Source organism: Osmia lignaria, chromosome 9, assembly GCF_051020975.1.
Source record: "Osmia lignaria lignaria isolate PbOS001 chromosome 9, iyOsmLign1, whole genome shotgun sequence".
Classification (NCBI taxonomy): Eukaryota; Metazoa; Arthropoda; class Insecta; order Hymenoptera; family Megachilidae; genus Osmia; species Osmia lignaria.
Window position 1 is genome coordinate 10,984,696 of NC_135040.1, and position 26,452 is coordinate 11,011,147.

At 46.5% G+C, this 26,452-nt stretch overlaps 1 protein-coding gene across 4 annotated transcripts in view; it reads right to left on the reverse strand.

Moving 5' to 3' along the window:
• Window positions 1-26,452, reverse strand: part of LOC117608677 (serine/threonine-protein phosphatase 4 regulatory subunit 1) — a 112,064-nt gene that overhangs the window by 70,092 nt on the left and 15,520 nt on the right. For all 4 annotated transcript variants that reach the window (XM_034334150.2, XM_034334157.2, XM_034334167.2 and 1 more), the window contains exon 2: window positions 21,778-21,943. In XM_034334150.2, coding sequence (XP_034190041.1) covers window positions 21,778-21,943 — 166 coding nt within the window. The remainder of the gene's footprint in view (window positions 1-21,777; window positions 21,944-26,452) is intronic.

A 26,452-nucleotide genomic window follows, 5' to 3' on the forward strand; every position in this document is an offset into this window, starting at 1 on the left:
AAGGAAGAAGGGGAAAAAAAGGCTGACACACGGTTCGTTCGAAATAACAGTCGCGTCGGTCGAACTTGAAATTTTTTTCCCTCCACGTGACAGCTAAATTCCGCGGCGCCTTCGTGCCGCGTTCACGTGAACGCGATTTACTGCGCAGATTCCGGAGTCACGCGGTTCGTCCATTCGTACCTACGTCGCGCGCAACGATAACTACTTTTCTTTCTCTCCGTCTACCTCTCGCTGCCTACGGACGTCGAACTTTCCTTATCCCCACTTGAACAAAGCGCCTTTAACCTCTTTCTACAAACGTACGACTTACGTTTTCGGTCCTGTCCATCTGTCCCGTTGTCCCGAAGCCTCGAACCAGGATCCGCGGAACGTTGCCCCGTTTCCGTTAATCGCTTCCTCTCCTCTGTTTACAATTCTCGACTTCCAACTGGTACTTTCCTTATGCCACCGACGTACATCCAATTATTCCATCGCGTTCCAATTCTTCCGCACGGGTTATCATAGGGTAACCCCACTGTCAAGTCCGTTTTTACCGGCTGAACAAATTTCTTAACTCCAACTGTGCTTCGGTTTATTTTTTTTCTTATTCACCCGTGTTACCGTTCCGCGACGGTGTTTGATACACAATCCCGTGTCATTTTTCTTACATCGTGCACGATTTCCGTTGTTCGCCAATCGAGCCGATCGACGCGTTTCCCTTGGTGCGAATCGAGCAGCGAACATACCCGGTGGATCGCGCGTTCTTTCCCGTTAATCGTTCGTCGTTAGCCGCGTTGTCACACGATCGCCGATCGATTTCCTTAGCTGTCAACTTCACGCGGCTGTCGGGTTCGAGACGATCGACGAAAAGGACGGATACTCCGAAGTCGCTTGACAAACAACTAATGCGGGAAAACGAGAAAGTGTGCGTAACACACGCGCGTCACTTGTTCCCGTGTGCGTGTACGAGGAACACATACGGGACTCTCGCGTGCGCAGAAGCAAAGCGCGCACGCGAGAGACGCAGTTTAAGCCTAAGGAGAGAGCGGTGGCGGTGGCGGCGGCGGTTCTCTGGCTCTTGCACACTACACACACTGGGTGGCCCGGGTTAGCGTACGACGCAGTTAAAATGGCCGCGCGAGTGTGTTGTCTTCTCCTCTCTTCGTCCGTCCGTCTGTCTGTCGTGTTTCCCCCTTGGTCTCTCCCTTTCTTCTCCTTTCTCGTCGAGCGACGCACACGCGGCATCTTCGACATCTCTCGGACGGGACACGATGACCCGCGTGAAATCGAGTAACGTCATCGTCCGCCGGCACTGACTCGCGGTATAGACGGACGTGGTTAAAGGATACCGTACAAAGAAGCGATATTCGCGAATGACACTTTGCGAAACGGTGTAGACGCGCGCGAAAGATCCGCGTGGGACTGTGCGCGCTAGCGCGAGTCGAACGCTGTGCACGTCGACACGACTCCGAATCCGAGATGCGACGCAAGAACGGCCAGCGCCGCGGACGACCGTCGCCGGAACTACGAGGGTAAATAGCGCCCTGTTTCGAGGAGGGGAGGCGAAAACGAGCCACGGTGGGGGTACCGGGAGTCTCGCGTACAGAGCCGCTGTACGCCATCATAGAGAAGGATGACGGGAAGGGAGGAAGAAACGAAGAAACGGAGTAAAAGAGAGAGAGAGAGAGAGAGTAAGAGAGAGGTTAGGGGAGAGGGAGAGAGGGGAGGAGACATCTCAAGAGTGCGTCGGGCCAAGTGCGCGAGTGTCGTCACATCCGGTATTCGGGGTGGCGCTGTGCTGTTACGAGCGATGTGTGCGTACCGCGTAAGCGTACGTGTACGCGATAAAAGCCGGCGTACACACACATACACACCCGTCACAGCCGGGGCACAAAGAAACTCGTGTGTAAGTACGCGTACGAGTACGCAGGGTGGAGTGAGGGCATCGTAACGTGACACAACATTGGTCCGTGCACCGTGTACACGGAAAATTATGTGGCACAGGTCGCTGGGATTCTACCGATATGGGCTGTCACGTGAGACGAGCATGTGTCTCGTTTGGCCTTTTGAAAAATTCATGCTCCGATACTAACGCTATCGCTGCCGGACTTTAATGCATTTCGTTGCTCCTTCGGAAAAACGAACCGATTCTGATTGCCGCGTATTTACTCGACGACAATCCATTTATACTAATCGCTAGGGGTATTCGAATAATAGATCCTTAAATCCTCTTCCGATCAATTCTTTCAACGTTTCGTCGTTTTCTTAACGCCCTCCTTGATTTCCTTTATTAAAGTTTTAAGAAAAATTTTCCGTTTCGAAAGTATGCCTTAGTTCAGTCGCCGCATTCCACGGCTTTATCTTAAACGATGCGACATGGTTTATAAACGCACGCGTGCCACGGAACGAACGCGAGTGCAACGAATTCCAAGCTATGCGGAAAAATGTATTTTCTATGACGCGGGTACGGTTACGTTATTACTCGTTGGACTTTGTTTCCGTAGCAAACGCTCGCCGTGCTTCAGACTCTAGCCAGCTGTCATTAAATGAATCAGCGAATTTTCTGTTTATTATTGCCTTGTAATTTATGCAATTTGCAACGGTCATTTAGAAAAAAAAAAAAAAAAGAAGTTTCTTCTAAATGTCTCGTAGCGTTGAGGCGAAGCGGAACTCGTTATCAGTTGCCGACTTACGGAACAATTTTAATTGAGCGGGACAATTTTGTCTTTCAATTAGCTCTGTAAATGCAAGTCTCTGATTGTTACCGGATAGAGGAGGCAGAAATAGCATCGTTCCTCGACATTCCTTATAATCCGAGCGAGCGGTATGAACGCAGGGACGTACAGGAAGATCGTATATGACACGACTTAGTCGTTTACGTATGCGTACTGGCTCGTCACTGATCTCGGTGTGAACGTCACCATGGAACGGGCAGCACACTAGCATCGCTCGTGCATTCCGATTTCTAGAACGAGTCGCACCAACACGCTCTGAACCAGCCAATTTGATTTGTTCGTGGCTTCTGTGGACTGGCATTCGTGAGAACACGCGTCTACTCGTTGAAAGCTTCTCACGCCTTTCGATCTCCTCAAAATCCTTATTATTCCCGATAATTACACTTAACACCGACTCTTCCGGCTATTAGTCACCCGAGGTTTCATTAGTATCGCGTTTTATTCTAATACGTTAGAGTGTCACACAGATGTAACTTGGCGCGTTCGGTTCGCTCCGTTTCAGGAGGAGGCTCGGAGAACGGAACGTATCAATGACGCGGCGAGTATTAACGGCTGACTGACGTAAAGACGAAAAAAAGTCGGCGAACGTTCGGTCGTGTTATCGTTCGATGCTGTCGAGGAACGACCTCGAGCGGCCCCATCCGCCTACACCTACACGTTCACCCACTAGTCACGTGGCGCTTGACGTCGCGACGATGCAGCATTTCATTCATCACGATCGATTTCATTAGCGAAACGTCCATGATGTTCCGCCTAAACGAAACTTTTGAATTGACCATCCGCGTTCCCGTATCGTGGAATAATTTTCCCACCGACTTAGTTTGTTCCTTCGCCCGTCAAATGACAAGCGCCGATAAAACTCTGCTATGCCGTACCGTTTCTTTTCGTTTCGTTCCGTTGGAAACGAAAAGCTCCCGCTTCGACGTATCCATTTTCCCGCTGTGTTTATTCCAATCGTCGAGACCTCGACAGCATCGTTTCTACGTAGATAGGTCACGCGACACGTGTGACGTTTATGTTATAGCTTCCTCACGTGTTCGGAAGAATGTCACGCGTCTAACGTAAACCCGATTGAGACGATATTGAAAAATAGGAAGAAAATCCTCGTTCGATTCGATTTTCGATCGAGATTCCGCGATTCAACAGCGAGCGATCGACGTTGATTTACGCGCGAACTTCCGTCCTCCCGCGATTCGAAGCTCGCGCGCAAATATTTGCTTAAACGTTGCAAACATCGGTTGCTCTGTTATTGTCGTTGCATAAAATATCACGTTGTTCCTATTTTTCGCGGCCGTTATTTGCGTCGACTCGATGGAAAAATTGCCGTTAATTTGCCATTACGATTGCCGTGAAATAATTGCGCAAACTTTCAAAGATTTTTAATCTTGAAAAGAGAGGCAGGTTACAGAGGAACCGCGACGATGATGAAATCCTCGTTAATTGTATATACATACGGAGCAAGGTCCTTGAAGCTGTTAATTTTCCTCGGGTGATGAAAAATCGACGCGCTCAAAGAAAACAGACGAAGATGGGAGAGGTGAGATGACAAGGAAGAGCGTACTCAGACGAGGAACGATGGCGATTGCTCGTCGGAACTTTCGCGTAAACATGCTTTGAGATTACTTCCCTAACACTATCGAGGGAATTATCAATTAGAATTAATTAGCAATTAAGCCAGCCGGCGGACCAACTTACCACGAGTTACCTCGAAGACGCTGCAAAGAGGGACTTTCGAGAGGAGTCGTCGGCACGGATCAACCTGGCGAGCTTCTCATTCGACCGGATTTCGCCTCGAGATTCCCTTAACCACTCCTTACAATAATCGCGGGAAATTGTCTGTTACGCAGAAACGTCAATTTCAACGCGATGATTGGCATCGATGATGCGAGATCAAATCTTGAATCAAATGAAACTAATAATCTCGTGATTAGAAAAAAAAGAACTTGAAGGCAGAGAGCAATCTAACGATCTTAGACATAAAATTATTACTGATACTCCTTTAGTCGCTCCAAGCTGTTTGCCTGCAAACGAATCATCATCCGAAAGACAGGAAAATAAAAAACCCAAGTTAATTGAGCAAACTAATCCGAACGGATTAGGAGGCGGTCCAGTTCCGCGAATCATTCGCTATTAATCACGCGAGCATTTGAGTCATTTCTTGTAACGTAAAAAGCAAATGAATCCACGATAGCGGAAGTGATTCACGAATTTTCTCAAAATTCCACTCGACATATTCGCGTAACAACAGTAATTCGAATCATTCCGAAGAGTGGGCAAGATATTGCAAGGTTGTATGAAGTGGATGATCAAGCGAATTTCCTCGTATCATGAATGATTCAGAAAATTTTCAAACGAGCCATTGTCAGACATGGCGCCTGTACTGTAACCTAAACGTTCGGTCGCAAAAAAATCATGTTCGATAGTCGGAACTCTTGTGAATCATACCGTAGCGGGAACGTAATAAACGAGAAGAATTGATAGCGTCGTTGACGTCTGTTCGCAATAATCCTGCTTATCTATCAGAGATACCTCTTCGTTTAGTCTGACATAAACGTCTGTGACGTGTACGCGTTTACGTTTGATAAAAACATCCTCCTTGAACGATTGCAAGGTGGAAATCGCGCAATAAGAGATGGAACCCCTTTTAATTTTTCCCCGCATCATCGATCCGTCGGGGTATCTAAGCGAATCAGACAACTCGAAATAATTTCGCCGAGAGAGAAAGAAAAAGGAGGAACGATGTTCAAAAGATTTTGAGCACGAACAGCAAGAAGGAGGAAAGGTCTTGAACTTGTCACGAGAAGTTGCAAGAGGAAGTTATTACTGAGGCCGAGCGCCTCTATTCAAAGTGGGGTGGCTGGTGTACTCTCTCTCGGTGACTGAAAGAAAGAAACAAGCAGGCGAAGAAAAGTCATGAACGGGCAAGCCAACACGAAGAAGGACGTAGCGGAGAGGAAAAGGAGAAAGAGTATTTTTAGCGGTTACACATTGTTGTTGACTGCTTCTGGCGACATTGAACCGCGAGATCGCAAGAGAGAACTGGAGGAGTAAACGCGCACCGCTGGCGAACGCGATACGCGAAAACATTTCGCGGGTTCGTCAAAATCTTTATCGTAAAATGTACTAAAAGCTTTGTAATCATTAGCGAGTTTCCATTAAAATACAAGAGACAATGTATACAGAATCGTTATCGATGACGATCGCGTAATTTTTCGCTCGCTGCATTTTGTGCGCCGATGACCAGGCTGACCTCTTATGCGATACGATTCGCGCAGAACGGCGTGGCGGGTCACGGCCGTTTTCTCAGATAACGAATTCATTCACGAGCAACGGGGACGATTGAAGGCGAGCCGCGGTTAACGAATCCAGCATGCGGCCGAACGTTGAACGGGAAAGAGGGAAAAGGAAGCTGAAACGCGGTGTGTTCCCTACGAATTTCATCCGCGAACACTTAAAACCCCATGTGAACGTGATCACGAATGAATTTCGCTCTTTGGTCTCGATTCATAACGCTCCGATTGACGAGGACGCGACGCGTGAGTCAGGATCTCTAACGCGTTATTGGAATTTTTCCGAATCATCGAGCAAACGCGCGGCATTTTCTGCGTGAATTCTTTCCTCGCGGAATAAACGGCGGCGCGCGCTCGACGGCTAAGCTTCGACGCGTTGCGCGAGAATCTCCTTTGTCAGGACTTGAAATCGCGACAGAACGGGGATCATTCTCTTCCCCTTCTGATCACTTCACGTAACCATCCCCCCAGTGGAATTTCTTTTCTTTTCAATTTGAATCTTAATTGATTGTTCCTACCCTCCTTATTCGCTCCACTATTTATTCCGCCATGTGCACCAAGCTCGAAGCCTAAATAAACCGCGTTTAGCCTTCTAGTATTTCATTTTTGCAAAGTTTAGCACCACGAAGTACATAAAGTAGAAATATTCTAAATATGAAAACGAAAGGGAGAGGCTGGTCGATGCATCTTAAATGACGCATACTTTCGCGTACACGCGAGCAAACATTCATAAATGACTTTTCACAACTTCGTTTTATACCCAAAACATAGTTTAACGAGTCACTATTAAATAAACTGCTTGGTGTGACGCAAGGAATTACGATCAATAAGAGGATCGCTGATGAAAATATTAAATGGGCTATTGGTTAAGAGTTATGTACACGGAACACACGTCAGGTATACGTGTTTTTTCACGTGTATTATGCGTACATCTGCATACGCGTCATTCAAACGACAATAAGGAATTCCAAGAATGGAGTTATGCATTACTACAATAATAGCATGTGTGAATGGTTACTCACGTCACACACGATGATTTCGAGTACACACACACGATCTGGCCGCATAGATAAACTTACCTAAAACAGAATAAAAATTCATTCATTAGAGCGATAGAATGGAAAACGATTATTAAGTGAAAGTGTTTGAAATAATGCAATTAAAGGAATTCTGTTTTCGTTTATTTCAACGAAACTAGGCCATCATATTGCGCAACATAGCTTAACCCCTTCACCTATGATTTTTACGATAGTTGCGTCAGTCAGAGTTAACTATTCGCTGTTTCAATTTTAAAATAAATTAAGAAACATTAAATATCCTTGATTGGATAAATGATAATCAGAATTAAACTGAAAATTCAACCATATTAAAAGTACCAACCAGATTTCACACGTTTGAACAGTAAGCTGCATCACGATGCAATGTTGTAGGGCAAGGGTTTAAGAAGAGAAAATAAGTTTCTTAATTTTTTCTCCCTTGGTCAAGACAGGGTTAAACAGGGTCGCAGCATACATAATCCACAGAATCGAGTCGACATATTAATTATCGCATCTATCCCTCCATTTAGTAACCCCAAGTAACAGGAACACTGTCCTACATCGTGTTCTTAGATCGTTCAATTTACGCGATCTCGATTGACCCGGTCAGATATAAATACCCCGACATTTCCCACCCAACGAGAGCATTCTCGCTGGGTCACGATCTAGCATACTTCAGCCATTATTGACGGACGTAAGAAACGGATTTTCCACTCTATTATTTACATGCTACCGCTTTTCTTTCCCGGCTCGATACACGGAAGAAGATCGATTTCGGTAAAGAGGCATCTTTGGCACGCTTCGTGCCACGACAGATTGTTACGACCGGCGAGGACAATGATCTCGGCGTCGTCGACTGGCTGCTACCCCAACATCGAAATATCATTTCGTCGATTTAACAAAAGCGTCACGATGCCGCACCACCTGGACCTTGAATTCATCTTGGCTCGAAGGTAGGTCTTTCTTTCGCTCGCGACGAAGCGGGCTCGCATCTGCCACCTTGTGCCGCCCCGCCACGCCGCGCGTGTTCGTTCCTGACCGAGGCCGATAATTGCTCGGCCATCACGACGCCCCGATCCTCATCGCGCGATTCATCCTCGTCAGCCTTTCGAAAAGTCATCGATCCGAGTCGCGTAAACACAGGCCAATTAAATGCTCGTCGGAAAAGGGAAAACGGTGGTCGTTTAATACGCCATGCCGTGGTGTTCGGCAGGGGAGGTGCGGCAGGTGGTGGCGTTCAGGAATCCACGATTCGTTGCTGCACGCAGACGCGCGACGTGTAATTAATGGTTCTGCTAAGCACGGAAAATGAATAGATAAGATCTAACGATATCGTTCGAAGTCGAAAAATTCGTATTTTCCAAGAATATTCGTGAGGTGCGCGCGAAACGGAAGCGACGTGGTCGCCGCGACTGAGAGCAACTAGGGTGCCATTGTATCGAAAATCTCTTGAATCCGCTAACTCTTGACACAGTTTTCAAACACGGTCGCGGGTGAGTAAAAAAGCGTCTGTGCAACGGTGTGTTTCGCCCCAGCCGGTTGACGGTGAACCGCGGATTAATTTAAAAGCGGCGAGGAAGAAGAGAAAGAATCAGAAGGATCGCAAACGAACGAGCAGCTTAACGTCGAGTGGTTCCTAAGGTGGTTGAAGGTGGTGAAGCGAGCTGGGGATGGGGAAGACGAGTATATAGCCGTGCCGGAGAAGAAAGAGGAGGAGGAGGTGAAGAAGCTAAAGAAAAAGGAGGATAAGAGAGAAGAGTGGAGAAGAGAGGAAAGGCGGTGGCAGGGAGGCTTAAGCAGGGGGCAGCAGGTGATGCACCAGGTGGAGGACGACGGCGCGTGCGCCGTTTTGCCCCCCGCCTTCCGGTCACGTGCCTTGAGCCCTCAACCCCCTCGCCCCCACCCATTCTCTTCTTTCGCACAACTCTCTTTTCGTTTCTCTTTCTTTCCTCTCCTCCGCTCCAGAGTGTATAACTCGACACTTTAGATTTCTTAAGGGGGTACGTACCCTTGCCAGCTTCGAAAAATCAATTTCTTTTTTCTTCTTTTTTTTTTTTTAATAATCTACTCGTTTAACGCTTGTAACAGTTCCCGAACAACGTGTTTCTTTTCTTTAACGCGATGTTCTTATTGTTCCTTTTGTAATTACAATAAGAAATCTCGTGTTTTTTGACAGCGAACAAGAGGAAAACATGTTTTTCGCGAAACGACAAAAATTATTGCCCAAGCTGAGATTCGGCAATATAAAAAACTTCCTACGCAGTCAACGAACAGCACAAAGTGCGTTTCTGTCGGGCTGATCTTGTTTTGCCGCGAATTATTTGGCAAGAATCGAGTTTCTGCCTTTGTCACCAAAGTTGTTGAAACTGATAGACGTCGTGTAAAACGACGAACTAATGGAGGATACCCGACGAATCTTTCGTACTTGTTTGACCGAATTTTCGTTCCTTCTTCTTCTAGCGAGGAACGAACGGACAGGAAGTCAGATAATCATCGACCCTTGCCGCCTGTCGCCTTTTTAAGAATCGAGTACTCAGCTTCAGTGATGCCTTTTACTCACAGATTGCTTGCCACTTAGCGATTCGCGTTCACCAGGGGGAAGAAATGCGTGTTGTCGAGTGGATTATACAAATAAAAAATGAAAGATAACACCTAAAGGAGAATGTAGGTGAACCGAATGAAACCGTACAGCCGGTGTTACCATTTCTTAAGACTCTTTAGCTCTGCCAGTAATAAAGGCAAACTCGACGGAACCAGCGGCGTACCAGGACGATTATGCAATTCTTTCAAAAGATAAACAAGTGGAAACACGATCCACTGTAATGGCTTATCTGGATCCACGCGTAAGACTCCGAAAATTCGTGGAATGCTTAGAGCTGCAACTGTCGGATGAACGTGTGCTTACACGTCCACGATATGACGCTTGTATCGGATGCCTGAATCTTTTTGTGCTTAGCTCGTGTCTAGTCGGTGGCGAAAGAAAATACTGTTCCAAGATAGAGGCTGCGAAAGATAGAATTCGTTCTCTCGTTTAAATTCTTGCCTATCAAAGGAATCTTGGAGAAGGGTATTCGTAATAGCGTTGAAGAGGTGGCTTATTTTTTTTTTCCCTTCTTTTTTTTCGCGACGCGACATCTGTCCCGAGCGAAAGCCGAAGGAACGTTACGCCTGGAAGAGGAATCATGCAGAAGGGGGTCGATAGGTCGCAAGTATTCCGAGGAGAAGCCAACTCACCTTTTCGTGGCTTCTCGGTAAATATACTCCGGTTGTACACGGTCGCATCTGTGCATCTGTGTGCCCGGTGCACGGCCACGTGGCACGTGCGTGTCAGCTGCAATACGACCAGGAGGTTTGGGTTCTTCTCGAAGCCGCGTGTGCACGCGCAAAGGAAGCTGTCTATGGCCGGGGCCCTCCTTTGGCGATTTTATCGACCGAGCGAGACAGCCAGACCGGCAACCCGTACCGTGCGACGAGGAAAGGGAGAAAAGGGAAAAGAAAGGAGAGAAGCTGACGACGTCGTAACGTAGGTCGAAGCGAAGCGAAACCTGGCAGAAGGAGGTTAGGGAACTTTGTTGCCGTAGAAAAGTAGGTGTACCAGGTACTACAACCACCGACAGACTACCTGTGCCTAATTTAAATTTTTCGATGCCGGCCAGCAGCAGCGGCAGGATCGTGGGCAGCACCCCGCAGCGGAGCACGAGCATCGTGAACAGGAAGGGAACGGGGGGGTGGTGGTGAACGACGAAGAAAAAGGTGTACAATGCTACGAAATCACTTCATCGCTGCTGGCAGATGCTACCACGAGGTGTGCAGCCACGGAGAAAAGGAAGGGAGGTGCATCTCGGCCTGTTCCTTTCTTATTTTTTTTCTCCCCCCCTCCTGGCACACGCTTGCGGCTCGAAACCAAGGAAAAAATGCATCAATTTCCCTGCGCTGATAGCCTCCGAACAGATGTCCACCGAAAGGGAGGAAGCGATATTCTACTTCTGCGGTGCACGTGCCACTTTCCTTCGATACTTTCAACCAACCAAGGTATATCGTGATCTCTTACGCTTACGTAATACGAAAACTCGCGTGCCACGGACGTAGAAAGGCTGCTAGGCTACGCCACCGGCATGTTAATCCAACTTTAATCGAACCTCCGAGTAGCTGTATTAGCGTTACAGGCTCGATAATGTTCGTTAGACTGCGAGATTACCGTCGCTCGTACAATGGTGCCATTAAAACAGGAATGTCGTTGGTACGGCGCAAAGCGAGCGCGGCCGTCAGATGCCGGGGATAAGGGGACACCAACGATGCCCGAAATCGGTCGTCGGCGATACGTGATTCGCGTTCGATCGGCACCCGTTTAAGCGCAAAGCGCCATTTCGCGCAGGAAACAAACCGCCTGCTACTACGCAGCCGATTATCATTTTATTCTCGTTTCGCTGCGATTCCGGGCTAACAGCTGTCGACGGGGAGGGCGCGATCGATCGATCACGCGATATCGACGAGCTTCGAGATAGCGCTGCTAGAAAAGGAACCGTATTATCTCTTTGGCGTGTACCCTGGAAATGGTCAACGGGGCACAGAATGCGAGGAAGATCGAACGCCAAGAATTCGACGAGATAATCTCGATACCTCTAAACATTTGTTCGGAAAACATACGAACCATGGTTATCTATATCCTGAAGGAAACAACGCTCGCCTTTCCGTAAACAAAACCCTTTTCCATCGTTATTTACACTAGAACAGCTGTACCAATCGAACGGGAGTCGCTGCACTCTCGGAACTATCCGAAAGCTGACCTGCAGGTTGAACGAGACCAGCCAGTCCTAGCCGTCCGCGCCAAATATTGTGTCCCGATCCCCCTCTGACGCGGACGAGAAAGGGTTGCGACCGCGACGTCTGTTCCGCTTGAGTTATGTACATGTGCGTATCGAGGAGAAAGGAAGAAGGAAACGGAGCCGTCGTGGAGAGAAGCGAGACGTAGCCGAGCAAAAATCCTAAGGAAGAAGGCGAAATGGGGAGGGGAGGTGGAGGGCCCGAAGGAAACACATGCCAGGAAGGCTCGTGCCACGACGATCTAAGCCGTATCTCGTGAGGTTGCAGCTGCCCTGCACCACCGCCGCAAATTGCCTCTCCCCTTCGTTCGGCCCTTCTCCCTGGCCCGTTGTTGGCCGCACGATACGCTCGGGACGCGAAGTCGACGCACCAACAGGGACTTAACTTCCTTAAAACGAGCCGAACGAACAAACGAAGACCCGGCCACAGCCTCTTTTCTTTTCCATCTTCCACAGCAAGGAAGAGCATAAAGGTACTTGAAAAACCAAATAAACGAATCGAAGATACGAGACACACCACCGGTGTCCACCGACTCAGTTGGACCGACTGCCATCCGCAATGTTATCGATAAATATTGAGAGAAGGGAAGCCTAAGTTTCACAAGACTGTACACCAGACATAAGGCAACTTCTCCTATCCCGAGCTTGTTTATTTGAGTTTTTCAAGTATCTTGTTCCTGGCCTGCTGGCTAACCTTGTTCCACAGTAGTGTCACCCAAGAGTTTACCCTTGTATCCTTATCGCCGGTGGTAATGTCGTACAAGAGGCAAATTGCGGCGCCCTGAACCGGCATGGCACCTCGTGGACAGACCTAATTTTCCAGCCAATGTGGGGCACTGGGAATGGTAGCGTTTCGACGCGAGCGTCGAGTCGCCCCGCGAGTGGGGATGAGGTGGCTCATCGAGGAAGGTAAGAGGGGCCCGTCGACTCTGGCAAAGGCGTGCTTCGCACCTGGACCTTTGGAAAGGTACGCGAAAACGAGCCGGTTCCTGCTCAATCGTGCCAATAAAATGAATCCGAGAATCACGAGTGGGTTTATTATTATACCGGTATCAAGATTGTCTCAAAGACAGGCAAACGGTATAAGACACTGATAGGAGTTGATAGAAAGTATCCATCTAATTGGAGCCCGGTTGAGCGGAAAATCAATCAGGGATACCAGGAGAATCGCGTTGCGCCGTTATATTTTGCCAATAGGATAATGAAGAAGAAGACGATGAAGAGGAGGCATGGCCGGCTGAACAAATTCGATCGTTGTCGACCGTTTGACGGCTATTGGGCAGAGAGATATATTCAGTTACCGGGTTTAACACGAGACGCGCGTCGTAACACGATAACTGGTCGCTCTTTCGTGTTCCCCCAAGAGCCCACAGCGACGGCCACTAACGACTCTTTCGTATGATCAAATTTTCGACTATCGAATATTCATCGTCCAACGGAAAGAGGGGTCCCCGAGTTCCTTTCATAAGGATCAAGTCGACAAGTTTCATTCTCTCTCTCTCTCTCTCTTTATCTCCCTATCCTCCTAGTCGTACTAATACGAATCACGAAAAAAAAAGAAACAAACCATGTTTGATCCACCGGCTTCTCCACCTGTTAATCGAACGTCGAATATTTTAAACGAAATTCAATGAAAGAACGATCGCGATAACGTCGGACAATACGTGCTCGAGGTTCTCGAGGTGTTCCAGAAAATCCAAATAAGTTAAGCCCGAAGTTTACTCTCGACCGCCTTTATTCCTCGGGACACTTCTCTTGGGAAGAGAGTACTTGTGACCCGCTGTTCGCCCCTGTTACAGGACTTGGCTTCGCGACAGACCAGCCCCGTCGCCTCTCTCGGCGCCGGGAATGGACCAAGAGGAAGCAGTAGCCGGGGGGTTATTGCCAGGGCGCGATGTCATTTTCTCTCGGGTGGCGAAAGGCTTTAGAAAACGAGAGCAAGAGAGAAGTGGCAGCAAGAGGCAAAGGAAGGAGACCAGAGAAGCGACTGCGGAGGAACACTTAGTCCCTGACGCGTTTAATGCACGTCAAAGGGTTGTCGTCGTTATCGGCCTTCTATTAACTTGTCTGATAAGTTTCTACCCCCTTTTTCGTATTAATTTCTTCGTTTGATGAGTGGACACTTGGGTTTTGTTATCAATTCATTTTCATAAAAATCATTCTCTATTTACTTAATTTGTCCATGTGATTGAAGATGCTCTGGACAAGATAATCGATAAAAAATACCAGGTCTTAGTAACCATCGAGGATGAGACGCCTCGAACGTCATCGACCACCCTTCTCGCGGAGAGTCACCGGGGGTAAAGGACACGGCCGACAGGATTAAAAGGATCGACGATGGACCGTCTGGCGAATGGTCCTTTCGGTCACCCTCGACGCATTTAAACGAACCATCGACTCGTACCGCGTGCATTCTGTTCGCAGAACGTGCACCCTCCTGTCCGAGCGTGTTTCGACGCGTGCTCTTTCGTGTGTCAGAGTCCGCTTTGGAAATTGCGAGAAGAGAAAGGATCTCCTACAGAAAGTCCATCCCGAGATAAGTTTAACCTTTGAATCTTTTCACGAATGCATGCTCGGATGTGTATCTATCCGACGAGCCTTCTGTGGGCTACTTCCGTTCTGATTATTTCATCCTGGATTGCTCCAGTTTCGCGTATTCGCGCGGTCGAATATAAAATTTTCCATACAACTTGTTTTCCTACATTATTACGCTCGGCTGTAGTTTGTTAAGAAGTTAATAACGATAAATTCTGCGATGACGCGGGATACCGGTTGCTTGCTCGTCGCGTTAGTTATTAATACGACAATCACACGGGACGAAACGAATTGTACAAAGCGAATCTAAATACGCTCATTAATTTCCTGAAAGCATTGCAACAACGTACGTTCGCATGTTTCGTTGCTACAAAACAATTCCGGTTTATATTTGACTGACCTGCGTATTTATGTCATGTTCCTCGCTTTACATGTTCGCGCGCACAGTGAATGGATAACAGCGTAACGTATACAACCCCCTTAATAAATCCCTGACAAAGAAGGATTTATTCAACGATACGAATAACATTGTTCTCTTCTTTCTACCTTCGTTGGCGTATTATTAATGAGTACTTTATTACTCGTCGTTCTAAACAATTACAAACGTAACGCGTTTTACTCCATCTCAGAGTATGATCCTTTTAATTCTTCCTGTTCCTTTTCTTCCCTCTTTCCCCTTTAAGCTTACAATTCTTGTGTTATAATAAACGCTGTTGAAATGAAAAAATTTGCTCGGTGTCGATGGTGTGAGCAGGAAAATCGGAAGCGTCGCCGCGAGAATGCCCCACGAAATGGTCGTTACCGGGGCCCCGCTGATTATCTAAGGGCGGACGTCATTTCCGCGTGGGCGTGTGCCCTCGGGGAGCGAAGGGGAGGGCCGGCAGCACCCTCCTTTCTGCCATTCCAGGATTAGACTCGTCGATTGCCAGACTCGACAGCTGGGGTAGATTTTTGAAATTCCAGCTGCTGCCTATTTCCTATGGTCTTCCGGTGGAATTTCATCGATCCCTTTCTCTACATTGTGCCAGACAGAAACGAGCCTTAATTCGTTCGCGACGATAACGTTGAAAATGGCAACTTAAATTTGATTTCTGACGGACCTAGGAGCTGCATCACCTTGAGAGTATTAATTTTCTTCAAATTTTAAGTATATAGAAGATCATGACGAAGTGGCGTATCGAAATTTGAACACCTGGCGGAACGCAACGATGAATCTGCAGAAAGATCTAGCGTATTGGATGAAACGGAGATATTGCTTCGAGGCAATTTTACGTTGCTCCCAAGAGAAGATGAATTTTTATGATACGCGATATCGAGTACGAGCGTGCGAATTTAATTCAAAGTCGATTTGACAGAGAATGAAAGGAACAACGATGCTTGCCACACGCTCTCCATCGAACGAGAGTCGTTCCGGCAAGAATAAAGCAAAGAACGATCACGTCGTTTGCGTAGCCGAAAGTGGAAGCAACAAAAACGGCTGATAATCACATGTTTTGCCCGGACGATTGAGGGTAAGGCATATGTAGCAGAAAGCCGAGGTGGTGTCTGTGGGCATCGGTCGTCGATCGCTACATAGCACATATATTTTTTTTGCTGTACACCCAGTCGGTCGATGGGCGCCCCTGAAGCGGGACCCAGAGGGTGCATTGGAATCGTAGAGGTTCCGAGGGTAACAAACGCGAGTAAAATGGATAAAGGCTACACCTGGCCTCCGGATGGTCGACGGCGGCACGCGCTCTTCTCTCTCTCCTTCCTTCACCCCGTGTTCCCATCCTTTTCTATCTCACGGCAGATAGGTCTCGTTTTTCCCCCCCGAATGTACACACCTGCCCCTCACCGACACGCATGCACGTCGTTTACGACTGTGCTCGTCGAGGGTCGTAAATGCACACGGATTACTCCCGTCGATGCCAGTGGGTACCGAACGCATAGAAATAGAAAGTGAAGGAAAGACGAAGAGAGAAATACGTGGCGCAACTAGAACATAGTTAGTCCCTGTTGCAATTCCAACGCGTTATTTCCTAGGATCCTCCAACCTCCTCGAACCGGTGCAAGCAAACTTCGAAGAAAAGGGTGCAACAACTGGCTCTCTAGCTCATGCATACGAGGACATTAATGCGAGACACGCTTCGACAAGTCGAAGCAAGATGACGAAATAACCGTAAATCTTGTCGATCGATCGTGAACCACGATCATACGCGTCCGATGGAACGGACGCTTATTTTTATTTCTTAACACGTTCGCTACCAGCGTTTAATTGGAAATTCCACAGACCATTTCTCTTTTCCTTTTATGAAATAATTTAACTTCAGATTACGTAGGTCGTTTAACGATCGTACACCGAAAATCGAACGATGTACGCGTGAAAAGAAACGCAAATTTTATCAGCAACCCTGTCAGAATGTAGGAAAAGCGTTGAAGCGAGATGACGGGGAAACGCAGAAGCCTAAAAGCCGGCTGCTGCCAGCGAAGATATCCTAACTGTTTCCCTACCACGCCTCTGTTCGCAGCCTCTGTTCCTCGCGAACTTTGCCATTCCGATGCACCCTTAATCCCTTTTCCGTTAGAGCGTCGCAACGAACAAGTTGACGCGTTCACGCCCCTTTGAAACTTCCCACTGGAAACTTTGCCGTTCCGCGCGGCTAGGAGTCATCGCTGATCGGAACGGTATCGAACGGTAAACGAACACATAGGAAACGACCTAACACAGGATCATCGCGAGGTTCGATTAATTTCGTGCGAGTCCGTGAAAAAGACAGAAGCCGCCAATAACGCGGTGTTACAAAGGTAAACGACCTTTTTCAGGTATGTGACCGAGAGAGTACAGAGGGAAGTTACAATCGTAACTCGTCCCCGTGTCGTTTCGTTTGTCCAGTTACGTCCGATGGAATTTTCCACGGTGAAACGCAAATTTCCGATGGGGCAACGAAACGCAACATGGAACAACAGGGTAATTGGGGGAGGACCGCATTATTAAAAGTTTCCACGTCGGGCGTGGAGGTGGATCGCCTCCCTCTGTCGCTCGTCCTACGACAGCTCTCCACTTTTCCACGTCGAAACGACGATTATCGCGAGAGCAGCCCCTAATGAGGCAAGCCTCCCTTTAATGACCATTTTCCACGGCAGATGCTGGGATATCGTGACGCGAATCGATCGTGGCCCGTTTCACGTACACCGTGCTCTACGATAGACGAGTAAAAGAAGAGAAACGTGAAAGGCGAGGAGAAAGACGACCAGCAGATGGTCATAGGGCGAAGGGCGCGTGCCTTAGACACCGGCTTTACGATTTCTTCTTCGAAATGTCTACGAGGATAATTAGAGATCCTTCAAATCGATAAAACTGTCTTATACACACACTCCTAGAGACTTCATTTTCTTTTTTTCTAGCGCATATATAGTGAATTATGTATTTTTCTTTATCTGCGTGGAAAACAGACAGGAAAATGCTAAAGGGTTAACAGCCATTACGGAAAATGAAATATCCAGAAGTATATATATAACTGCTTTTTTTTCGTTCGCAAAATATTATTTGCAATTGCAATGGAGTCATTGCGAAAGGAGGTAAACGCCGAGAACTGACACCACAAATACGAGGATCAATCGTTCATTTTAATATTCAATGTTTACACTGACGGCGTATTGTTAGCGCAAATTTCGATCAAACGCGTTTCGATATTTACCCGAAACCATTTTACACACCCTCCTGCCCCTGTGTTTACTTTTTACATAGCGAGTAAGCGAGCGGAAATATTGCACGTTAAACGTGCAACTTTGAACTAAAAAAGATACCTGTGAAACATGCTTTTTCAATATTTTTTTTATCGCGAATGAAAATATTTTAGAACGTAAAAAAGAGATACACTTTTTTACAGTAATTTTATTAAAACGCGGAAGGGTTGAAGCGTAACATCGCGCAACATGATGCAACGAATCTAGTTGCATTCAAAGCTATTGCACCACGTTTCGAGAATTTATGATGCCTTTTTGCAAGCACGATTTTTCCATACGAAAAAATCCTTTCGTTTAGCGATGATCATTGCCCTAGTGACCGTGATAGGCGATACGGGAGCAGTCGAAACCGAATCACGAAATTACCTGAACGTAAATCGAAATCGCAAATACCCCCGCTAATACCCTAATCCCGGTTTATTGGTCCCTCCTCTTTCCCCCTACGGATCTCTCTCTCTCCTCACCATGTGGTCGTCCTGTCTAGCCGCGTACGTTTCACGTATTGAAAGCTGGAGCGAGCGAGTAGGATGAAAAAGCGGACGACGACAATCGGAAAATTGTGCCATCTGGCCGAAGGCTGCATTCACACCGAACAATGTCCGCATTATCTGTTCTCAGCAGCGGTGGAAGAGGCATGACGCGGCAAACGCTCGGGCACACTGGACAAATCGACTAGTCATCGAATGACTGCGCCTCCGCAGACAAAAATCCGCTCTTTCCCTGCTAGTTGCCCGATCAAAATTCCAGAGAAGAGAATTTTTCCGAATTCCCGCGACGAATTCTCTGCTCGTCAGTTAATTCGGATAAAAAGTACACAATATAAAACAATTCTTACATCATAGTTCAAAATTCTTTACGATTATTCAACAATCAAAATGTGATTTTAATAGAAAAAGACAAAGATCCGCTCTTTCCCTGATAGTTTTCCGATAAAAATTCCAGAGAAGAGAATTTTCGCGAATTCTACGCCCACGAATATAAAAGGAAAAATAGAACGATCTAAACAATTCTTACATCCTATTTCCCTATGGGGAAATAAAATTCTTTACGATTATATAACACTCGAAAGGTGACATTAGCGAAAAACAGGATTGCAAATGAGTGACGTCAATAGATCGTATTTGTTCAATAGAAACATTGTAGACAGATTGCTAATGATTTTTTTCTTCGAAAGGAAACGATTTCTTTACCGCATGCAAAAAATTTTTCGATAAAAAAGAAGATTCGGTAAGGAGTTAATACATGTTGTTCACACCGCAACGTTCGGTCCGCTTTCGACAAGCCCGTGTCGTCGTCAACGAGTTAGTTGGTCGTCTAGACTCGTTGCAGACGTGACCTAAGGTGCGGATTAATTTTAGCAGTATTTTGTTTCGGCCGTCTCGCGTTGTACAGTCGGCCGAAACCCATTGGCTCCTCTTCGTTCGCGACTCCACGGTATTTCAGAATATTTCGCACGTGCGTGTGACGTGCTGCCTTCGAGGAAAAGTATCCGTGGCGCCAAAAGTATCAGCGTTTCCGTACTTTCCGCGAATATCTATTCCTCGTTGATCATCGTTCCTCATAGAGGGAAAAACAATAAATAAATTCCGCGAATTCGTTTAATAACTAAACGTCATCAGCGCATTATTTAAAAGTTCGATAATTAGTATAGTCGTCAAGGAGGCGTTTCGTTAAATTTGAAATCAACGACGTCCCATATGCGTCATACACTAGTGTGTAATAAATTATATATTACGTATATTTTGCAAAGATAATTGATATTATGAGGAAAAAAAAAGATATTCCGAGTCGTACATGAATTTCCGCGAGCACGTTGTCCCCGGTAGCAGGTAATCGGAAACCATGCGACAACGTGCGCGGTTACGAAACACGCCTTTAATTACATGGTCTGGGTGCTCTTGGCACCTGTGAAAAGGCCAAGCAGTCCACTAAGGAAACACTTTACGAGCCTCCGACCAGCCGTGTTTCGATTTTCATCCACGAAACACCGTATGTAAACCGTTCGCTATCGCGAAAACAAAATTCAATCGATAATATCAATTTGCAAATTGCTCGTTTCTTATCCGAACATAATTCCCTCCGTAATCTCTCGAACGATATAAAAAGAATCATAAAATACCAAGAGCCATCGTGTCCATAAAACGTTCGGTTAAATTTTGTAATACGGTCTATTTAACTTATAGGTGTACTCGATGTACGGTCCAAAGTTCGCTCATCCAAAACGTACGCGTGAAAAAGAGCGACAGAGAGAGAGAGAGAGAGAGAGAGAGAGAGAGAGAAGGAGATCGTAAAAGAACAGAAGCAGAAGGGAAGAAGCAAGGGAACGCGAGAAAGGAGAGAGAAGCGAATGACGTTGACCTCAAACGAGGCGCCCGGCAGTTGGACGGTGCAGGAAGGGAGGACGCGACGCCGCGCGCCGCGACGCTGACGCACCGTGTATATTTGGCTAGGGTCCGCCACGTCCGATCGTGGTACTTCTTTCCGCGGTGGGTAATCTCCACTGACTCGATATCCTCGACGAATTGATGATCGAAAAATGTCCTTTCTTAATTAAAACACTACCTAACGAGATTCTAAAGTGTTAACGACGTTAAAATGACAAAGATTGAAAAGTTTCAGCAAATTCAACCAGTCGGCGACCCATTTGTCCCGACTAAATACATTAATTCCTACCTAATGAATGCAATTTTGTTTTTTCTTTTTCTACCGGTGCACCAGGGGAGGAAGTTCAGGTAGCAAACAGAGTGAAGTAGATGTAAAATTGTAGGGGAGGGAAAGAAAAAGGGGATGCGAAATGTGTCTCGGTGGCGAAAGTTCGGGGCAACTAGATAGAAGAAAGTCGAGGAGGAAGGGTTGGTAAGCAAACGCGAGGATTCGTTGTAACCAGAAGAAACAGCGAACGTCGACTACCGGCGCTTCGAGAATTTATGGACGGGTCTTTTCTGTCTTTATCTATCTGGCCGGGTAGGACGCATCCGGCCGGTGCTCAGAAAAAGCGAAACCTGCACGAGAGGACTTCGACGTTACATTGTGTCGTATCCCGTCGATGCGCACCGCAAAAGATTTCCTTTTTTCACCGTATGGAAATGAGCAGGCATTTCTTTCATCGCGAGCTTATTCAATGTCTGCTTACGCGTACGTCATACACTTTCCTCCCTTTCTTCTATCTTCTTCCCGATCCGCTGCTTGAACGTTTCAACAATTTCCCTCGTATTTCCCCCGTTAAACATCGTTTCTTTCATTTCTCCGAGAGACGTCGAGTGTGCTTCAAAGAACTAGACGCGGTTACTGCAGGAATTTCCTGGAAATTCGTCGCGTCTCGAGTATTTCAATAATATCCGAACGGAAAGTGTGGAAATTTGGAAACGTTTTCGGGGAACGTAATTGCGTTCACGAATGTGAAATAATAAAATCAAGATTTCGCTATGTTATTAACCCCGTTGAAAAGATTTTTTTCTCTCATGTATTTATCGATTTTCCTGAAAAATCTCTTTTCCATGCAAGCTTTGATATCGTTCCTTTTCTGCTTCTGTCATACGGTCACACTCTTGAATTTTTCCGTATACATGCGGGGGAGAGAGCAAGCAAAGCGGAACCGACACTTTCTTCGGGAAGTAAGGGTGAAATAAAGGAAATGAGCGACACTCACCGTGTGAAGTTCGTGTCCGACGTTACGTACGGTTGCAATTTCAGAAGCAACTCGTCCCTTCCAGCTTCGTCGCCGCTTCCTCCGACACTGCAAATACCGGTCCCAGAGGCGTTAGGACTCAAATTATAATCGACATCGTCTTCGTCGACTTCATCGATCTCCATTGCTACGCACACGAAAACAAAATATTCTAGTTTATTCAAAAAGAAAAGAAAGAGAAATATACTTTACAGCGAAAATAGGAACGTGTATAGCACGGTACACTATAATTGCAATAAATATTAATTAAATTTGTTATCTGTAACAAAGGACTATGTTTAGGACTGTGTTAATCGTTTCAAAGAGATGATTTGCTCGAACTCGACCGGTTCATCGCAGCAAACACGTTTCCCTCTGTTTCAATCCGGACAATTTTCCCCGTATCTTCAGCATCGAGCTCAGAAGAAGGTTCCCGGAGTTTAACTAGCGTGTCCGTAACGACTCGTGACAAGAGTAAGAAGGAAGTTCAAAGCAAAGGCTTTAAACGAAGCAGTTTCTGCTCCTAAGTCTACGTCTCTCCTTTCGCCTAGCTCCGTCTGTCTAGATATTCTTCTATTTTCCTCTCGGTACTCTCATATTCCGGCTAAACACGAATTTCCCTCGATTCCGCTATTTTCCTCGCTTTGTCCGCGTTATTTCGTCCTCGAGGGAAACTCGTTGAATTTCATTTTACAAGGAAGGGAAAGAAGCAAAGAGTGGAAAAAAATCGGTTTTCTTGCGAGCAACACTCGAGAGCTTGTGCGCGCTTGTGGTTAGTAGGAAAATCATTTTCCGCGACGTTATCCTCCTTGAACAGTCCGTAAAGAATTATTTTAATATCTTCTTCCATTTTGACGGAACAGAAATTAATTTTTTTTTTTCGCTATTTTTACGCTTCTCGGGGTTTGAAAAAAAAATTAGCTCAATATGCATCGCAGACTTTCTTCTAGAGATTTTTCTCAGCACCCTCGGTCGGTATGAAAGGGGGAGGAGTTGAAGAAATCGAAGGAAAAGATTCTCTCTCGATGTCGGCCATTCCTGCGGCGCTACAGAAGAGGACCGAGTGAAAAAGTGCGAAAGAGGAAGAAAGCAGCGTGTGGACGAAGAAAGCGTAGAAATGGATGAGGAGGGGGTGGAAAAGCGTGGAAAGGGGGCAACGTACAGGGTGTTTTATCAAACGTGTTACAAGCTGATATCTACGAACCCATCAATATCAGAAAAAAAAATGAAATTTTAAAAAATCATCTCGGTATTAACCCTTTGCCCTATAATATCGAGCCACACTCGTAATGCAAATTACACTTCAAATGTGTGAGTTTAATTCTAATTCTAATTATCCCAATCAAGGACAGTTCAATTTTCTTTATTTGTTTTAAAATTCAAGCAAAGAGTAGTTGGCTCTGTTTGACGCGAGTATCGAAAAAATCAGAGGAGTAGAAGGGGTTAAATTGTAATAGGTTTGCTGAAACAGGCTGTATATCGATCTCTAGAAAGGAGACTTCCGTCTGTCCGATTGTAGGTTCTCTTTTATCGCAACGCTCGATCGGATCGACCGTTCCGCCGTCGAGCCCTTCTATCTGAAACAAGCAGAGCCACCCTGCTCGAGACCACCCTTTCTCGCCGTCCGGCCTACTACAACCCCCTCTATCGGCCTGCCGGCATCGTCGTGTGGGAGGAGGATAGAGGGTTGGGTAGCCAGAAACTCATTTGAATCACGTGCAACGACGAGTCAAGTGCAGCCGTACTACGCGCGTTACGCCGACGTATATACGCGCCCTACTACTACCTAGTTACCGACGACGATTTCCTTTTTTTTTTTTCCCTCTGCCGTTCTCTCGTCTCCACCCTCTTTCATGCGACGACTCGCGATTACTCGTGCCGTTTATCGATTCCGACGTCCGTAACCGTGTCGTCCCGCGTTCCATGCCCAATCTCAACACACATCATCGATTCTTTTTTTCTTTTGCTTTCTCTCATCGCGACCAGTTACCCCTCTTCTTTCTCCCTTTATAGACAACCTCTTTGCGCGTCTTTCTTCTCTTCGACGGCGAACGACGACACCGCGTGTGTCTTTGGTCGACGAAATTTCTCTCTAATGTACACACGATCGTGCGTTCGTTCGTAATGGATACCAGGATTGGGCGGCAAACGGCGACGAGCACGATTACTAGGGGTGCCGTGTGGCTGCCACGGGGATGAAATGGAAGGAATGGGAGGAGAAAGGATAGAGAGAGTGAAAAGGGAGGAGAGAAACAGAGAGAGTGTGGAGAGAGCAGAGGGGCGTGGCAAGATGAATGATCGCAAGACGCGGGAGTATTGATCCCGGGGACTGTACTCTGAACTGTTTCTCTCTTTCTCTCTTCGGCATATATACGCGCGGCGTCCTCCCTTTTCCCGTCCTCTCCACCGTCGTTCTCCTCCGTTGCTCGTTCTATCTCTCTTTTCTTCTCTTTCTCTGTCGGAGCTTCGCACCCCTGTGTACCGGGTGGCGCGCCGGTTGGGTTCAGGGTCATGCGTGCACCCCTTTCGCCCGTGTGTCGGCTCCTTCCTTCCTTCCTTCCTTCCTTCCTTCCTTCAACCGGAGGGAGAGCTTGCTCCCGTCTGGATCGAAGTCGAAGAACCCGGAGAGGAGATCCTTCTCTTTCTCTATCGCTCTATCTCTCTCATTCTCACCCCGATACAAGCAAACGGTCGCCGACCAGTTCCACACCACTGTGAGAGAGATCAACGACATTTTCGGCGGCCAACGGTACAACCCCCGTGTCCCGACAGAAAGGATAAATCCTGATCTTTTCGACGTCGTATAATGAACCTGTCCTCCTCGTCGCTCGCTAACGTTCAACCGAGGACGCGACTCCCTCCATGTGGGAATGATCCTTATACAATTATATATACCGACAACGTTTTCGAATCGTGTAGCCCGGCTGCGACAGGCACCGGCCACGATGAAAACCTGTATCGTTTATCGTGACGGCGCCGAACAACGTCTGGGAAACCGAGCATCGTTACGAAGCCGGTAATCTAGTATTTGCAGGAAATTACAAGCGCCTCTGAGAACGTTCAACCGTGGAAATACGCTAACCTTTAACCCGTTCGCTATCCTCGCGTCGAACGTGTAACCGCCCCCCAGTAAAGGTCCGTTTATGCCTGATCTATACTACTGATTCGTTCATCTGCATCGGATAGCACTCCTTTTCGCGGGATTAACAGGTACTAAAATGAAGCACGACTAAAATGGTAGAAGAGGGACAGTTCAACATACGTGACAGTCCCTCGAAAAGTAATTACTAGTTTCTCTTGTTCTTCGCGTTTAATATGACGGAACGACTGTTTGAAATAACAGTCGGTCGACACTTTTCTAAAAAAAAAAAAAAAGGCTGCTCGGGATTAAAATGCTCTTTCACGGTCGTTAACGTCCGTTCCGCGGACTTTTGTTACACTCTGTACGAACTTCTAATTATACTCGGTCGAGATATGCCACGCTCGTGAATTCGTAGCCGAGTAAAAGCACGGAAGGTGAAGGTTGGGGTATTCGTGCAATTTTTGGAAATTTGCTTATTAATCAACGACAGATTTAACGTGTCCGACGTGTAAATCTATTCATTGCACGAAATGTGGTAATCATCCCTTGCGCTATTAAAAAATTTTTTTTAATAATTCTACCAATTCCGCGAACGCAATTAATCGAAAACTGGAGCCCCTCGAAAGGCGAGCAACATTGTAGATAATTAGCAGCAATTTCTGTCCATGGCAGACCCAAGAGGCGTGTAATTAAGAAGGTATCGCGGTGTGTGCACGCGCTCGCGCGCGTGTGTATGTTCACCTTCCGTTATAAGCATCGCATGAAACGTGATGGCAGAGTTGCCCCAATAACAGGTGGCGCGACAACTGACGTAATGATAGGTTTACGAGTAGAAGCAATTGGAAAGCGAAAGTTTTCTCGTTTGAAATTTTCCACGCTATTTGCGTTGATGCGCACCTTCGTGTACAACCGGAAGACTAATATTCGAATCGATCGTTTTTCGCGAAAGTGCATCTTTACACTTACCCTATTCATCGAACTATCGTTTATGATTTATAATTTACGCGATGTGTAAGGTAAACTTCAAAGCTACGGAACGCCTTCCGAGCCACTCACCGTAAGATGTACTTAATCATTACAACGCTACGAACTCACCTACGGGTCTGATATTATCGTATCTCGTACGTTAATAGATAAAAACACAGGCAACAAAATGTTTTTGCATTCCATGCTTTGTAAACATTTGTTTTATCGGAGCTTTTCTTTAATGTCGATTACACTGCTCAACGAATTTTCAATTATTTTCCTTTCTTTTTTTTTTTGGACCAACATTCAACAGGTACTTATTGATTTTTGTGCACTGAATGGGAATCTGTAAACCGTTTTTTTCAACGGGTAAACTCTGCGAATTAAAAAGAGATTTAATGAATTTTGAATGGCCTTATCGAGTTATCTCAGCGCTGAAAAGGTTAAAGCACGTTTGACCGAACGCAGTCCCGTTCACACCGATTCATATCAAACATTAAATATTAATTCTTAACCGCAAAGAAAATACACCGTTATCGTTCATTTCATTAAGGACATCGTGGGACAGCCGGAATTCACACGATAAATAAAAAAAGAAGATACAAAGTC